At 35.3% G+C, this 18838-nt stretch overlaps 2 protein-coding genes across 4 annotated transcripts; both read left to right on the top strand.

Annotated features, from left to right (window-relative positions):
• Positions 1–456: 456 nt before the first annotated feature.
• LOC144566665 (uncharacterized) lies at positions 457–6549 on the top strand. Its single transcript, XM_078316697.1, has 4 exons — positions 457–876; positions 2306–2617; positions 5430–5989; positions 6340–6549. The coding sequence occupies exons 1-3, from the start codon at positions 547–549 to the stop codon at positions 5976–5978; spliced, it is 1191 nt and encodes a 396-aa protein (XP_078172823.1). The 5' UTR covers positions 457–546; the 3' UTR covers positions 5979–5989; positions 6340–6549.
• A 3650-nt stretch (positions 6550–10199) lies between these two features.
• LOC144566872 (uncharacterized) lies at positions 10200–18199 on the top strand. 3 transcript variants are annotated; one of them, XM_078316908.1, is made up of 5 exons: positions 10200–10585; positions 11792–12133; positions 13633–13812; positions 16846–17601; positions 17909–18199. In XM_078316908.1, exons 1-4 carry the CDS (start codon positions 10238–10240, stop codon positions 17587–17589), a joined length of 1614 nt encoding a protein of 537 aa, XP_078173034.1. In that variant the 5' UTR covers positions 10200–10237; the 3' UTR covers positions 17590–17601; positions 17909–18199. The 3 variants fall into 3 exon arrangements, with proteins under 3 accessions (XP_078173034.1, XP_078173036.1, XP_078173035.1); XM_078316910.1 differs by lacking the exon at positions 13633–13812 and having other exon boundaries at positions 16867–17601; XM_078316909.1 differs by lacking the exon at positions 13633–13812.
• The last annotated feature ends 639 nt before the right edge of the window (positions 18200–18838 follow it).

The following is an 18838-nucleotide window of genomic DNA, read 5'->3' as shown; positions in this document are numbered from 1 at the left end:
CACGGATTCTTTAGATCTTAAAGAAGATTGGACGGTCCAGATACATTAACTCAAATGATTCTTTTTTGAGTTAACGCGGAGGATACGAATTCGGGCAAGAGGAGTCGGTTCAATATCGGATCGGAAACTCTCGGAAGACTCCGATTATTTGCATTAATCACACAACCAATTTTATTCGTCCTATCAAATCAAACGAATTCATGATACGACTCCTTCCTTCCGATCCGTATCTTCCCAGGTACCTGACTCAACGCAATTGAAACGAACGGTTCAGATTGTCTCAGTCGGTGCCTATTCAGGATGGCGCGGGGGCAGTTACGGCAGTAGCATTATTTTTGCTTTGAGATTCGTGCTAAGTTAAAATAACAATGATAGACCGTCCGTTTCAATTGTACTCAACCAGGTAACCCGAGGGGATGTGAATTCCCTTCCGACGGGACTCTGTTACAACTTACGAAGCCACTACCTCACTCCTCGCCCGTGCCACCTCCGCTTGAAGCTTTTTTCGTTGTTTCGACTTCTCTCCTCTTCAGCAACCGATCAACAATGGCGTTAAAAAGGAAGGCAAGCAGCCAGCCCCAGTATTCCAACGATGTCGATTTCCGCTGCCCCACCCACGACGCGTGGCACATCGTGAAGCTCGCTAAGGTTGAGGGAGTCCTCCGCGTGATTTACGTAAACTTCTTCGATGAATTGTACTATAGCGATCAATTTGAGAGCCTGGACGAGATTGAGGAGCTGCTCGGCAGGATTCGCCTCCCGGCAAAACCGCTTCAGGATTCGCAATGCGGACAAGTTTACGAAGGAATGGTGGTGCTTGCCTCTCACGAGTTCCCGACTGGCAAGCTCTTGTTCCACGATGCAACGGTGGATTCTGTAAGTTGGTTTTAGCATTTAACAAACAATTTATTTAGTTTCAATAAGGTCATGTACGTAACAGGGGCGAAAAGAAATTTCATAATATACCTATCTCACTATGTTTTTGGAGAAAAATTATAGAAAAAATACTTATAATTTACAAAAAAAAAAATATAAAAAATATATATGGCTTATACTTTCTGGCTCCACTTGTTGATGCTCTAGCATGTTTAGGTAGTAACTTGTGCTATTTCCAGGAAATTGTAAATAGAAAATAGAAAAGGTTCTTAAATATGTGAGATAATAATTAGTTGGATATAGAAATTTTTAACAGAGTTGCTATTAATTGCTTGTTTGCTACTTCTGTACTTGGGAAAAAAGGGAAAAACAAGATGTGAATTGGCTAAGCTTACTCCTCAGTGGCACATCATATTGACAATTGAACACCATTAAATCTAATTCTCACAAGTTTTGTTAAGCTTGATTGTAAGAGAATAGAAGGATTCCAAACGTGTGATTGCCATAAATTATAAAATTGCAATCATGCTAGCTAGTATCCCATCTTTCTCACTGACATCCATTTGCCCCTTTAAGCTTCTCACTTAGATGTGGTTAACGAAATTAAAAAGTTAAAAGATTTTTTTCTTCCTTTTCTGGTTAACCTGTTTTACCCTCTGTAAAGAAATGGCTATTTCACTGGTGCAGTTTACTGTAATTATTTAATTTTGAACAAAAGTTAATTATGTACTTCTCTAGTAAGTGAACATATAAAAAATCAAATACTGGTTTCTCTTCTTAGGTTTCATTGTTTTGTTCCAGGACTAATTCTTGTAATTTGATTCAGGGTTGTGTCTGTCATTCTTTTCATTAAATAAAGTTAATATTTGGGCTAAAAACTTTGAAGAATACAACTTCATAAGAAAATGAGTTCTGTTATATCAGAGTCAATGTGGAACACGATTTAAGGAGCCTTTTATCATCTTCTGTACATACCATCTAATTTTCATTGCATTGAATCATGTATTCTCTGTTTATTTTTCTTTCCAAGTCTAGCTTGTAATCATTAGTTAGAAATAAAGCCAAAATGTAGCAAATTGTTAATTTGGTTGGCCATAGGAGTTACTTCCTGTCATTTTCAGAAATAAAAAATATTAGATCTGCTCATCGGCAAGAAAACTTGCACCAAATGTGAACTCTGGTGTTGCAAACCTTTAATGCGATAATAAACAATAACACACTGCTTATTTGGTCTTTGAATATAACTTCATTACTCATTGAATGCGATCTCTTAGTGCTTTGTTATACTTCTTAAATCTTAATTCAAAGAAAACTCTGGTTTCTCAAACCTTGCATGCGATGATGAATGATACAAATGCTGTTTATTTGGTAGTTGAATTAAGTATATTACTCATCAAATACGGTCTCTTGGTGCTTTTTTAAACGCCAGGTTTCCCGGTCAGAACACAGGGCCAATGATGGTACAGAAGAGAAAGAATGCACTTGCAAATTCAGTCTGAAATGGAAACATGGTCCCAGGATGGGGAAGAATGACACTGTGGGAATTGAAGATGTATGCCTCATCGAGGAATTGCCGGTAGACGACCCGGTTCTGGAGGACTTTATTGACAGTGCACGAAAGTCTCTGGAGGAGCGCATGGGAAATTTAGTGAATCAAGGTGGGAGTTCTGGTGCAAATCCTACTAACTTTCCAAAGCTGATTGATGTTGACCATTCTGATGATGGCTCACCACATCATCAGGTACTTGCATTACAATTTCATTTGAAACTTGATTTTGATACGGTCCCCAGTATGGACAGGACGCTGTTTGAATTTTCAGTGAAATACGAGACCTTTATAAGTCATATATAAATGCTTATTTGCTTCCATGTAACAACGTCAAACAGTTGTGCTAGGGAAACTTAGGAGATTTTACCACAGTATGTGTTCAATAACTCTGTATGAATTTGTTTGGAAAGACAAAGTGCAAATACGAAAAGGTAAAAAATCTAGAAAAAACACACTTCACATCGATTATCAAAACAGAGGAAATATTGAAGGGTTATCTTTATCATATCGGAAAAGAGGTCTAACTTTGCTCATTTAATCAAAGGAGGGCTTGACCCTTTCTGCCTCTATCTATGCATATCTATTTGTTTCCTGGTAACATTGATCCAACTGTTTGTACCACCTTATAGGTTAAGAAAAACTGATAGTAATATATCAAAAGTAAGCAAGGAACATTTTTTCAGTACAAAAATAGAACAACAAAAAGAAATAATTCAAACAAAACAAATTAATTCAGCTATAAAGAACCTTTGCTAACGAGATATAGATATGTTACAATGCAAAGCCATTAGTAGCTCTATATGTATAATCCCACATGATGAAAGGATTTCAAGAAATAATTAGAAAGAACAAAATGAAGACAATAATATGTGTCTAAGCTGCAAAATAAATATATGCTGAAAATAATAGGCTGTGAATCTTTAGGATTGACTTGGTGCAATTTCATATTTTTTTTGTCCCTTTGCTCTCTTTCACTGCAAAGAGCTTCACAAAGCACCAATTATTCAAAAAGATAAAAATGAGAAATTACTGAAATTGAAGATCATTGCAGTTGATAGGAAATAATCCTACCAAAGGAAAGAACTAGAACTATCAAATTCGATACATTTGGGTGTTCATTCTCCTTTTAAAGATGTTCCTCTTGACAATTATTTTTCCTTTCCTCTTCCAACCACCAAAAGCTCCAATATATATAACAATCAATCTTAGTAAGCATACAAAGGATTAAAATAATAAACATATTTTATTGACTATTTAAAGGTAACAAACTTTGGAACCTAAATTTTTCGGGGATTTTTCAGTAGTTGTAGGGTAGTAAGCTATTGTGATTCTGCTCTCTTTACCACTAAGTAGGAGACAATAAGAACAATTCAATGTCTCAATTTATAATGACAATGAAGACAGCAAAGATGGATATGATTGGGAGCCGGCTGGTTAGAGCTTCATTTTTTTTTTTTTAATTTCAGAGAAACGAGATACTTCTTGTTTTTCTTAGATGGTACAAGCGCCGCATAGGTACGAATGAGTGTAAGATGTGAGCTATTAGAGTTTGTATATTGAGCGGTTGGGATTTTGTGTGCTATAGCCTATGATTAGCCGCTGCCGTCTGATCAAGAGGGTAATTTGGAGATAACAAAATGGAAACCCCTGCTATAAAAGGTTATTGCCCTAAATCATTCTCACTTTGTTATGCATTCCTCTTGAAATCTTCAATTCGTTCCACTTTCTGTGATTGTCCGATCTAGCTATGGTGATGTCTATGACAAGCAGCAGCGCGTCTACCAATACTATCTCCTGCATTATTTCCGGCCTGATAAATCTCCTCTCTTTTATTAACTCTAATTATTTCATCTTTCTTGCTTTCTCCTCTTTTGTTTGAGTTCCTGCTCCTTCAACCCTTCCATTGCCCCTCTTTTGTTACTCAGCAAAACGGGCCAGGTTTAGTTTACAACTGTGATGGGGCTTTATTTTGGAGATATTTTCATGAAAGCACGTATAAATTCTTTTAACAATACTTGCTATTTATGTAAACAGAAATAGAAAACCAATAACCTAGTATTCCTTCCCTATTCCTGTTATAAATGATATCTGCTTGTTATAATTGTTGATTATAAATTCTTGTTGCTTTAAACCCAAAATATTTTGTTGCTTTTTGTAAAGGTTGAAAAATATCTTAATTAGATGCAACAAATATTTGCTATTTTTTATCTAGGAATGCTTCCAAATATGTCATTGGAAAAACAATAACGTAAGTATTCCTCCTCTATTCCTGTCATAAAGGATGACAATTTATATTACAATTGATGGTTGTAAATTCTGTTTTTTAAACCCAAATTTTTTTTGTTGATTTTAATGTACACTAGAAAATATCTTCGTTAAATGCAACAAAAAGATGCAAACATCTTTTGATTTGCATTGAAATAGATGATCTCCTTAAAATAAAACAATCCCAATAACTACGTTTATGAAAGAAAATACTTGTTATTCGCATGATATCATTACAAATAATGTAATTATTCATGTATAATTTAAAGAGGCTTGGGCGCTATGGATAGCATAGAGGGCTACGGTGCTACGGCTCAATATTTGAGTTTTCAAAATTCTAACGGTCGATCTGAACTGTTCATCTTGTTCTCCATATTAATATGTGTTTGGAGACCAAATTTTACATTTTTTGAAATTTTTTACTATTTTTTTAGTTAGGTAAAAAATCACTTAATCTAAAAAATTCTACACTATTTAGATATTTAATTTTCTACCTATCTAAAAAAATAGTAAAATTTTTAAAAAAATATAAAATTTGGTCTCCAAACACATATTAATACGGAGAACAAGATGAACGGTTTGGATCGACTATTAAGATTTTGAAAACTCGAATATTGAGCCGTAGCATCGTAGTCCTCTATGCTATCCATAGCACCCAAACCTTACTCTAATTTAAAATACCTTCACGTATAGTATAGTATGGCACTATGGCTTTAAATTGACTTTATGTTGATTCCAGGTTGATGATGACATTGGGCAGACCAAAGATAGAACTGGGACTCTAGGAGAGGAGAAGGATGTGTTGGAGGAACAATGTTGTTGGGCAGAGGCTGAGGTGGCGAGGCTGAAGGCAGAACATGCACGTGCAGCATCCGCCTGGGAGAAGGAGAAGTCTAAGTTCGAGGGGTATGTCGAGCATTTGGAGGGAGTTCTTGCTGAGGAGTTGTACTTCCAAAAAGAAATAAAACGCTACGAAGGTTTGCTTCAGGAACGCGATGCTCAATTGCAGATTTTCAGAGCTCAGATGCAAGTTGTAAAGGCAGAGAGGGAACAAGCTATTTTAGCGTTGTATGAGGTTGAGGCAAAGTTGAAGAGGAAAAGGTTCAAGGTTGACAAGTCTGCAGCTGAATGGAAGATTCCTGAGCACCTCACTTTGCCTCCTTCAGAGACCGTGCTGAGTACAATAAGAAACAGCCAGGAATTTGCTCCCTTCCGCCGCCAGATTGAGAAGGAAATACGTGAACATGTAATTAATGAACAACACAATGCAAGATCACCACTCAAGTAACAACGAAGAAGGTACAGTTTATATAGTCTTATTAGGACCGTGGGGGCATTAAGTACTGGTAATCTTTCTGGCAAACCAACCAAAAGTTTGTTGTTACCATTGAAGAGTTGTAACTGTTATGGGCACCAGAATGTCTTATCACAACCAGTCCATTAAGGTCCCATAACTAATAGCCAGATCATTAATGCCACATGAAGAAGAACAGCTTAATTACTCAATGAACATACTAAAATGTATCTACAATACTTGGATAAATTGTCAATGATACAAGCATTTCAAATTGATTCATCCTTTTACCCTATTAAATTTACTCTACATCAAATTTTTGCTGCATCTTTATCAGTCATTGTTTCCTTTACAGGAAATATGAGGAAGGCCAACAAGATGCACAATCTCTTAAAAGATGATTTCAATCCTATTGAATGATTTTGTAAGCAGGTAGGTAGCTTTAGCAGATTGCATACTTGATGATAACATGTATGAACAAATCTTATCTATGAGCATGTTGTTCTGGCCTCTTGGATCTGATAGTATGTTGTTCCGGCCTCTTGATGATAACATGATTTTTTTTTTTTTGGCAAAGGTCTCTGTTTTAATGGCATCCAGGCTTTTTTATTTTCTTTTCTTTTTGATTGGCAGTGGCCTCTGTCTAGAATGGCGTTTAGGCTGGATGTCATACAAGAATCCATATCCCCTTGAGGTAACAGAATATTTATGTTTGGATCATGGAAGTCTGATAGGAAGCCAGGCCAATCCAGATAGAATGCACGGAGCCACTTTAATAGTCGTGCGGATTTTGATTGGATAGTACAGATCCAAATAGAAATATCTGTTACCTTAGATGATACAAATTTACCAACAGCGTGGATGACTTTTCAATTTTAGAAATCCCACAAAATCTATTCCCATTTTTTATTTTATTTTTATTTGTTTACCATTAATAAAAATTAGTCTAATGTATAAGTATTAGTCTCATTTATAAAAGATGACCAAAATGTTTCTCATCGTTTATAGTATTTCTCAACTTCTACAGCGTTATCTATTAATATTTTTAAGATGAATATAATAGTTTAGAAAAATTGAAAACTTAAAATAGCATCTACGAAAACATCAATTATCTAATTTTTAAGTTATTTATTTTCAACACGCTTCTATTATATTTTTAAGTTATTTATTTTCATCTACGAAAGCATCTACGAAAAATTGAAAACTTAAAATAGCACTTTATATGCTATAATTTAGTCTTATATAATACTGTATATATGAAAATTCATGCTTTTAGTATTCTAAGAGCATTGTAATTAGTCAACACGCTTTGATGAACACATCCCATTTTTTATAAAAATATTTTAGTGACTCTTGTCTTGGATATTTTTAAGTAATCGGATTTTGTCTAAGAAGTTTTGGACAAATTTTGTTCAAAGTCGAGTCTAAAACGTTCAATTTGCGTTGAAATTTGTGCAAATAAATTTAAACATTTGTGTAAATTTAAACTGTCTAAGCGAATTTTGATCTGAATTAGACGGTTTAAGCTTGACTTTAGATGAATTTTTTTGACAAAATCCCACCTATTTTCCAACAAACACCGATTGTCAAATGTTTCCCCTTAATTGGTCGCAGTACAACGATTTTTTTTCCCATATCATTTAAGCAAATATTCGCATCAACTTCATATTAAAATTATCATCTCAAGGAATTCACACGGACCGAGCTCTTTTCTTCCCTTGATTTTCCCTTTCTCACGAATTATTATAAATTAGTTCTGATTTTCATGTCTAAGAAACTATTTTAAGCAAGTAGGTCGATGCCCCACTTCAAATTTAACGAAACAAATAAAATAAGTTTACAATATGAAAATTGATAATAAAAAAAAATATACAAGAAAGAAATGACAATGCAAGCTACATATCCAATAGCACATATTTTGATAAAATTAAGTATTTTTATTATGGATCTCATTTGAAAAGAGAAATTAAGTAGAAAACGTTAATATTTTAGATTCACAAAATTCGTTACAGATTGTTGATAAAATGAAAGAGAATGATCGGAGAAGAAAAACATAATAGATGTTCTTTAATTTTGAAACAAATTGAAAGTTAAACTAGTTGCAGCTCTCAGGAGACCACTTGGGGATGAAGGGTTAGGGACCAAACCTTTTTCTCTTTATTTAGTGCTTGGACAGTTATAAATTTTTGGAAAGTTACATATTGTTAATACAAATTCAATGAATAAAGATTTATCAAAGATATACTTATTCAATGAACATTAATGTTTTTCGCATCTTTTTTAATTAAAAGAAACATAAAAATTTGACAAAACCCCACCTATTTTCCAACAAACATTGATTGTCAAATGTTTTCCCCTAATATGTGAGCAGATTTGATAATTTATAATTAAGTTTGGATATTAATAAAAATGTCGGTTTAATAAGTGAGAGAAATAGAGATGGAGAAAATTGATTTTTTTTAAAAGGAAAATTTCTAGGGATGTTAAAATAGTCAAAATTAATTTTTTTTTTGTTTTTAAAAATTCAACTGGATCAATCGAATAACAACCGAGCTATTTAAATCAAATTAAATTTTAGTTTGTTTAGTTGAACCAACATACATTAGTAATATAATAGAAATAAATATCATGATAAAATTACACACATTGTTCAATTTCATACAAAATATGTAGATATTCTAAATATCCAAATCAAAATAAAAAGAAGCGATGATTGAACCAAACAAAATATATAGAGTGAGTCTATGGTACTATGCATATTACGATTTGGCACCGTGCTACGGCTCTATATTCGAGTTTTCAAATCCTAATGGTCGATCCGAACCGTTCATCTTGTTCTCCATATTAATATGTGTTTGGAGACCAAATTTTACATTTTTTGAAATTTTTTTACTATTTTTTAGATATTTAGAAAATCACTTGATCTGAAAATTCTGGACCATCCAAAAACAGTGATTTTCAATAAATCTAAAAAAAATAGTAAAAAAATTTCAAAAAATGTAAAATTTGGTCTCCAAACACATATTAATATGGAGAACAAGATGAACGGTTCGGATCGACCATTAGGATTTGAAAACTCGAATATAGAGCCGTAACACGGTGCCAAATCGTAATATGCATAGTACCATAGACTCACTCAAATAAATATCATATTTGAACCATTATAATTTGGTTAGTTCGGTTTAGTCTGTTTTGAAAAATATAATTATGATATTAAATGAAATGAAATGATGTCATAACGAAAATGAATATGAAATTTAGGTAGCAAATTATAAATATATTAAAATAAATAAATTGGCAGTCGGAAAAATAAAAATATGTGCCGAATAGTCTATTCGACACACTAAAAAAAACTTGGCCGAAAATGCCTATTCAGCATAGAGTTATTACAGCAAAGTCACACTGTTTTCGAACAAAAATATGTGAAAACTTTTGAGATCAAATTGACATCTCGGCACATAAATCTGTGCCGAACAAACATCTCGGTACTTAGTTTTTCTAGAAATCAAATCACTCAAATTTGTTTGATAAATTTTTATTTTTTATTTATGGTTTATAAAAAAAAAACCCCTCTCTCGGGACAAGTATCCGGAAATACCGCAAAAGATTCCCCCACTTTACGGTTTGAGATTTATTTTCAGCCGCTTTGAGATCAGAGGGCATTATTATTGGACTTTAAAATTCGTGCCAAATTAAAAAGAACAGTATGGATCCACTAATTGTAAAATATTTGCTTTACATGGAGATGTGAATTCCCGAGTCCGCATTATCTGCATTAACTCAGAAGAGTTAATTCCACCACAATTTATAATTCAGATTTTCTTTAATATTAATATAGGTTTAGTCTGCACGTATCTTAAAGCGGATCCGACGGTCCATATTAAAATTCTTTTTTGAGTTAATGCAGATGATACAAATTCCAAATTCACATCCCCTCAGGTTACTGACTGAGTACAATTGAATCGGACGGTCTGAAATTGAAATTTTTAACTTGGCACGAATTTCAAAGCACAAATAATAATTGCCCCCACCGCCATCCCAGCACCCACCAGATGAAACTAAATCTGGGCCGTCGATTTCAATTGTGTTGAGTCAGGTACCTGGGAGGATACGGATCGACGAATTCCCCCCCGCCCGCCCCTCAAATCATCCGAAAAGAGTGGTCGATTACAAAATTGTCAAAAATCAAAACAGTGATCAGTACATCCGAAAACACTTCGCCTACTGATCAATTGTTCCGTAACACCGTAACCATGGCCATAAAGAGAAAGGCAACCAGTGAGCTGCAGCGCACGAAGGGTCTCGACTTCCGTTGCCCTGACCCCGACGACGACGCGTGGTACGGCGTCAGGCTCCTGAAAGTCAGGGAGGGGATACTCCGTGTCATGTACCTCGAGTTCCACGAAGAGTTCGACAAATGGTACCTCAGTGACCAGTTCGAGAGCCTCGCACAGATCGACGAGCTGCTCGGAAGGTTTCGCCGCCCGGCTGAACAGTTGCAGGATTCACAGTGTGGCGAGGTCACACAAGAAATGGTAGTGCTCGCTTGTGACACTTTCGGGGATGGCGAAATCTTGTTCTACGACGCTCGAGTGGATTCTGTAAGTTAGCTTTTGTTTAAAGAGTTCAATCGATTTCTTTATATTGAAGGCCCTGGTCAAGTGGTCATAGGCTTTTTGGATCATCACTAGTGTCAATTTTTTTTTTGTTGTCTTTTTGAAAAATGTGAAAATGATGAGGTTCTTATTTGTGATTAGTTGGATTTGGGGATTTTGATAGAATTGTTATTTGTGTTTGGGGAAATACAGGAGTTGCTACTCTGTACCGTATTAGGTTGACCATTAATTAAAGAAAGGATTCAAATGCCTCCATTTTTTGTGCTTTCAACATGTTTCTATTTTTAAAAATTTTAATAACTCAAAATTCAAAATTTAGAGCTTAAAAGTCAAAATAAAACCGTTAGATGTGATCTATGTTTTTTTCACTATGTGCTCATAAAAAATTATCATATTTCAATTTTGTTTTTATGTGAATCAATAAGTTGAAATATCAATGTCTAAAAATTATCCACATTAGTATGTCATTTACATGCTCTTGATGACAACTAAAACAAAATTGAAATGTTATAAATTTTTACACATGCATAAATAAAATGATGTAGATCAATATCCAACTGTTTAATTTTGACTTTTAAGTTTTAAATTTTGAGTTTAATAAGTTTTTAAAAATGGAGGCATGACGGAGGCAAAAAAAATGGAAGCATTTGAACTCTCCTCTTAATTAAATTGTCTAACTTTCTCACTGACATCCATGTGAAGGCTACAACTTTTAAAGAATATTAGTTTTGTTATCGCAGAGTTGTATGTACCATCTAATTTCCATTAAAAGTTTGGTTACATCTCATTTGCATCAGACTTTTATAGTTCCTGTTCATGTATCCTTTTCGTTCCGTGTCAGCTTTTAATAATCAGTTTTGAATAAGGCACAACATGAAGTAGAACTAATGCTCATCCAAAAATAGTATCTTGTAAATTTGGTTGGCCAGAAATAGAAGCTGCTTTATATCATTTTCAGAAAAGAATATATATGGTTACATCTGCAGCTAGGCAAGAGAACTTACACCCAAATATAAGAACTCTTATACCTGTCTTAGTTCAATGTAGAAAACCAAAAGAGATTATAAAATTATAACAGAAAATTAAGATACCATAAGCAATGCTGAACAGTAGTGTTGCCTATTTTATCTCTGAATTTAGTAGATAGACTAATCAAATGCGGTCTGTATGTGCTTCTTTGTTGAAATTCAGGTTTCCAGGTCACAGCACAAGTCAAATGGTGATTCAGAAGAGCAAGTGTGCAATTGTCAATTCCGTGTGACATGGACGCATGGTCCTGAGATAGGGAAGCATGCCACTGTGCGAGCTGAAAATATCTGCCTTATCCAGAAATCACCGATAGATGACCCAGTATTGGAGGACTTCATTGATAATGCAAGAAAATCTCTAAAGGAGCGGACAGAAAACTTGGATAGCCAAGGTCGGAATTCTGGCTTAAATCCTGCTGCTTCTTCCCATGGGGCTTCTCCAGATCCTGCTAGTGAGCTGGAACTGATAGATGTGAGCTCTTCTGATGGCTCCCATCACCATGAGGTACTTATATGACATTTACATTTAGAATTTGCTTGGCTTGATGTGCGGTATGGGTGCATTTAGGTTCACAGTGTGTTGCAGCTTCAACATTTATTTTACTTTGCTATGAGATGAGCTAAGCCGATTTTTTTAACCATAACATAAAAAATAATAATAATATAGACCTATACCATCATTTCTTTCTTATTTCCAAAAGTACCGCAACTGCTAAAATTTAGCAGTCAGAGTGAAATTAGTCAACATACCAGAATTGGATTTTCTTGAAATTATTTAATATGAAGCTTGAAATCATGAGTCTTTTAGAGAATCAAGAAATATCTGGATGCTGCACAAGATAATGCCAACAGCGAAATCCAGAAACATTGTCATCCACATGAAATATTAAAAATCAATAGAAACATTGAAATCCTCAAAACAAAAATGAGGGAGGGTCACAGATTGAGGAAGACCCTCCAAATAATATAGCAGGTGAACTACAAATTCTGACCGCTGAATAGTTTAGCAGGTCTGCATCAACGGTTGTGGTATTTCTGAAAATATGCGGGAATGCCATGGATAAAAAAATAATTTCTAGCAACCCTGGTTATAGCTTTAGATGGAAGGTCATGGACGTAACAGGGGCTGTGCCCCATGAGAATTGAGGAAGGCACCTGCTCTCTAGTGAAAAGAAACTTCATAATATATCCATCTCACTATACTTTTTGAGAAAAAAAATAAAAAAATATACTTATCATTTATAAGAATTGTAAAAGTATGGTTTATACTTTCTGGCTCCGCCCGTGGACGCTCTAGCCTTTTTAGGTACTTGCTGGTGCTTATTTCTATGAAAATGTAAAATAGAGAAGGTTCTTAATTATATGATATAAGTTGGATTTGGAATTTTAATCAGAGTTGCTATTAATTGGTTGCTTGCTACTTCTGTAATTGAGGACTACAACAACATAAGCAAATGAGTTTTGTTATATCAGACTCGATATGGAACACTATTTAAGGAGCATTTTATCTTGATCTATTGTACATACCTTCTAAGTTTCATTACATTGAATCATGTAGTCTCTGTTTATTATTCTAACTCTAGCTTGTAATCATTAGTTAGAATAAAGCCCAAATGTTACTATATTGTTAATTTTGTTGGCCTTCTTAGGAGTTACTTTCTGTCATTTAAAAAAGGAAAAATGTTACATCTGCACATAGGCAAGAAAACTTGCACAAATGTAAAATCTGGTGCCGCAAAACTTGCATGCGATAATAAACAATAACACACTGCTTATTTGGTCTTTGAATTAACTTCATTACTCATCAAATGCAGTCTTTTAGTGCTTTGTTATACTTCTTAATTCTTAATTCGAAGAAAACTCTGGTTCCGCAAACCTTACATGTGATGATGAACGATACAAATGCTGCTTATTTGGTATTTGAATAAGTATATTACTCTTTAAATACAGTGTCTTAGTACTTTTTTGAACTCTGTGGGAACTGAAGATATCTGCCTCATCCAGGAATTGCTGGTAGAGGACCCGAGTCTGGAGGACTTTATTGACAGTGAACGAAAGTCTCTGGAGGACCGCATGGGAAATTTAGTGAATCAAGGTGGGAGTTGTCACGAGGCCTCTCTGTGTCCTACTAAATTGCGAGAGCTGATAGATGTTGACCATTCTGATGGCTCACCACAACATCAGGTGCTTGCATTATTTTAAACTTTCTTTTGGTATGGTTGCCAGCATGCATTTTTCCTTTCCTCTTCCAACTGCCAAAAGCTTCAATATATATAACAATCAATCTTAGATATTTTTTAGTAGTTGTAACAAACTTTGGAACCTAAATTTTTCTTTGATATTTTTTAGTAGTTGTAGGGTTGTAAGTATTGTGATTCTGCTCTCTTTACCACCTAAGTAAGAGACAATAAGCACAGTTCAATGTCTGAATTTTCAATGACAAGGAAGACAGCAAAGATGGATATGATTGTGAGCCGGCTGGTTAGAGCTTCATTTTTTTTTTTTTCATTTGAGAGAGACGAGATACTTCTTGTTTTTCTTAGATGGTACAAGCGCCGCACAGGTATGAATGAGTGTAAGATGTGAGCTATTAGGGTTTTTGTATATTGAGCGGTTGGGATTTTGTGCGCTATAGCCTATGATTAGCCGCTGCCGTCTGATCAAGAGGGTAGTTTGGAGATAACAAAATGGAAACCCCTGCTATAAAAGGTTATTCCCTAAATAATTCTCACTTTGTTATGCACTCCTCTTGAATTCTTAAATTCGTTCCACTTTCTGTGATAATCCAATCTAGCTATGGTGATGTCTACGACAAGCAGCAGCGCTTCTACCAATACTATCTCCTGTATTATTTCCGGCCTGGTAAATTTCCTCTCTTCTATTAACTCTGATAATTTCCTCTTTCTTGCTTTCCCCTCTTTTGTTTCAGTTCCTGCTCCTTCAACCCTGCAATTGTCCCTCTGGACTCCTGAGAACCATCGCTGTCTATTTTGTCCCTATGCAAAACGGGCCAGGGTTATATTTACAACTCTGATGGGGCTTTATTTTGGGGATATTTGAATGAGAGCACGTATAACTTCTTTTTAACCTAAATGTTCCACCAAACTCGATACACAAAAGGAAAGGGAAGCAAAAAGATAAATGTCAAGAGGTAGGATAGAGCAAGTGCAGCTACCTATTCTCTGCAAAATGGTTCCTTCTTTATTCCTGTTATAAATGATGTCAATTTATATATGCTTGTTATATTGTTGATTGTAAATTCTTGTTGCTTAAACCCAAAATATTTTGCTGCTTTTCATATAGGCTGGAAAATATCTTCATTAAATGCAACAAAAGATTCAAACATCGTTTGATTGGCATTGAAATTGCGGGTCTCCTAAAAATAAAACAATCCCAATATTTGCTTATTTTTTTTTTATCTAGGAATGCTTTCGTATCATTGGACAAACAATAACCTAAGTATTCCTTTTCTATTCCTGTCATAAATGATGCCATTTTATATGCTTGTTACAATTGATGATTGTAAATTCTGTTTTTTAAACCCAATTTTTTTTTGTTGATTTCAATAACAACAACAACAAACAACAACAACAACCAAGCCTTTAGTCCCAAACAAGTTAGGGTAGGCTAGAAATGAAATTAGTCATAAAACCTAGGTAGATAGTAATAAAAATAAAAATAATAACAATAGTAGTAATACTAATACTAATTATAATACTAACAATATTATGCCTCCACTAAAAATCGTAGGGGTCGAAATCCTAAGCCCTACGTCTTGGACCCTGAATCAAAAGCCTTGAGACATAAAGCCTATAACATTAATCCAAAACCCTGATTCCTAGGTCATGGTTCTAGTACATGGATCGCTAACTTTCACGCGTTCCTATCCAAAGCGAACTCTTTGGATACATTCCATTCCTTCAAGTCTCTTTTTATTGCTTCCTCCCATGTTAATCTAGACTGACCTTTGTCTCTCTCTGTGCTTTTGAAACGACTTATAATTCTATTACGCACTGGTATTTCGGAAGGCCTCCATTGGAGATGCTCAAACCATCTCAAATGGTGTTGGACAAGCTTCTTTTCAATCAGTGCTATCCCAAGCCTGTCACGTGTATCATCATTTTTAATTTGGTCCCTTCTTGTATGACCACTGATCCACCGCAACGTACGCATCTCTGCTACACTTGCTTCTGGACGTGTTGCCTTTTAGTAGTCTAACATTATGCACCATACAACATCGTAGGTATGATCGTCGTCCTATAGAATTTGCCTTTTAGCTTTTGTGAGATTTTTCTATCACATAGGATGCCAGATGCTTGTCGCCATTTCACTCACCCCACTTTTATCATATGGCTAACATTTTCATCAATATCATTATCACTCTATAGCATCGACTCCAAATATTGGAAGGTGTCCTTCATGGGCACTACTTATTGGGTCAAGGTGACATCTCCATTCTCTGACCTGACACCCCTGAGCTCTCACCTCATATACTCATTTTTAGTCTTACTAAGCCTAAAACCCTTTGATTCTAAAGTCTGTCTCCACAACTCTAGTTTTCTATCAACCCCTATTTTACTTTCTTCAATTAGCACCACATCATCAGCAAAGAGCATACACCAAGGAATCTCTCCTTATATGTCCCTCGTGACTTCATCCACCACTAGAGCAAAAATGTAGGGGCTCAAGTATGACCCTTAATGTAATCCTATCTTAAGAGAAAAGTCTCTAGTTTCACTGTCACATGTTTTAACACTGGTCATCGTACATATCCTTAATTGGGGTAACGTACTTTGTTAGAACTTTCTTATTTTCAAGAACTCACCACATGACCTTTTTCGGTACCTTGTTAAACGCTTTCTCCAAGTCAATAAGTATCATGTGTAGATCCTTCTTATGCTCCCTATATCCCTCCATAAGGTGTCTTCTCAAGAAAATCTCCTCCGTGGTCTTCGTGTTAAACGCTTTCTCCAAGTCAATAAGTATCATGTGTAGATCCTTCTTATGCTCCCTATATCCCTCCATAAGGTGTCTTCTCAAGAAAATCTCCTCCGTGGTCTTCGTAAAATTAAACAATCCCAATAACTATGTTTATGAAAGAAAATACCTATTATTCACATGATATCATTACAAATTCTGTAATTATTCATGTATAATTTAGAATACCTTCATATACAGTATAGCATGGCTTTAAATTGACTATTATGGTGATTATAGGTTGATGATGTCATTGGGCAGACTGGAGATAGCATTGGGAGTCTAGGAGTGGAGAAGGATGCATTGGAGGACCGATGTTCCCAGGCAGAGGCTGAGGTGGCGAGGTTGAAGGCGAAGATTGCAGATATGGAAGAACAAGCACGTGCAGCATCTGTCTGGGAGAAGGAGAAATCTGAGTTGGAGAGGAAGGTTGAGCATTTGGAGGAAGTTCTTGCCGAGGAGTTGTACTTCCAAAAAGAAACGGAACGCTACAAAGGTTTGCTTCAGGAGGAACAAGCACGTGCAGAAGCTGAGGTGGCGAGGCTGAAGGCAGAACAGGCACATGCAGCATCCTCCTGGGAGAAGGTGAAGTCTGAGCTGGAGAGGAAGGTCGAGCATTTGGAGGAAGTTCTTGCTGGGGAGTTGTATTTCCAAAAAGAAAATGAACGCATTGAAGGTTTGCTTCAGCAACGCAATGCTCAATTGCAGATTTTCAAAGCTCAGTTGCAAGTTGCAAAGGCAGAGAGGGAACAGGCTATATTAGCATTGTATGAGATTGAGGCAAAGTTGAAGGGGGAAAGGTACAAGGTTTGCATGTCTGCATCGGAATGGAAGATTCCTGAGCACCTCACTTTGTCTCCTTCAGAGACTGTGCTGAGTACAATAAGAAACAGCCCAGCTTTTGCTCCCTTCCGCCGCCAGATTGGGAAGGAAATCCGTGAACACCTAATGAGTCAACAAAACCCAAGATCATCACTCAAGTAACAATAAAAAAAGGTGCAGTTTATATAGTCCCATTAGGACCATAGTGACATAAGTACTGCTAATCTATCTGGCAAACTAACCAAAAGTTTGTTGGTCCCATAACTGTTATGGGTACCAGAATGTCTTATCACGATCAATCCGTTAAGGTCCCATAACTAGTAGCCAGATCGTCATAAATTCTCAATGGTATAAACATTTCAAATTAATTCATTTTTTTACCCTATGAAATTCATTCTACATCAAATTTTTGGTGCATCTTGAATAACTCATTATTTTGAGTTGTTTATACTTGGTATAAATAGGTGCATCTCCTTTGCAGGAAATATAATTATGTGAAACCAAGTCAAGAGTGCTTTGTACCTGCTCCGTCGGATAAGAGGAGGCCAACAAGATGCACAATCTCTTAAAAGATGATTTCAACCGTGTTGAATGATTTTGTAAGCAGGTAGCTTTAGTGGGTTGCATTCTTGATGATATCATTTATGAACATATCTGATCTGTTAGCATGTTGTTCTGGCCTCTTGGATCTGATAGTATGTTGTTCTATATTTTATTTTTGTTGTAGAACAATACAAGTTTGTTGATAGTTGTTTGGATAAAAGTTACATTATAGTAGAGACTAGAGAGATTATTTTGAATCAAAACTAGCACTAGCCATGAATACAAGTTAAATTTGAAATTAAATCTCCAGAAAAATAACAAACAATTTTTAATTTGCTAATCAGAAATACAAAGAAAAGGTTTTCTAAGTACATGGCAAGCCTACAAATCTGAAGGGGCATTTTGTTCTTCTTCAAAGAACTGTTAATTGTGTTACTTCCAGTAGTTGTGAAGCATAACATGTCCCGTTCGCTCCGAGACTAGACAGGAAGAACTTATTCTGTACAGGTCAATGGCTGTACAAGGGTGTTGTACCCGACACTCCGAGACTATTCCCCTAAGAGAAGCATTACGCATGGTACAGCAGTTGTACCTTTTACACGGATTGTTCTTCCTTGCATATCTGTACTCGGACCAGTGTTGTAAATAACGGTATGCGGTTGTTGAATAGACAGGGTACCAACAAGCTATTAATCGATATGCAGCCAAATAATCGGAATTATATAGATAATTTAACATTTTTATTAAAATTATTTATATATATCATAATTTATTTAACTCATTAAATTTATTAAATTAACTTAATTTAACTTAGTTTCACTATTATAACATGACACTATATTTATTTTTTTCTTAATGCATAAACACT

This window comes from Carex rostrata, chromosome 15, assembly GCF_964058835.1.
Source record: "Carex rostrata chromosome 15, lpCarRost1.2, whole genome shotgun sequence".
NCBI classification, from domain to species: Eukaryota; Viridiplantae; Streptophyta; class Magnoliopsida; order Poales; family Cyperaceae; genus Carex; species Carex rostrata.
The sequence above is the reverse complement of the archived record's forward strand: the minus strand, read 5'-3'. Positions and strand labels throughout refer to the sequence as shown.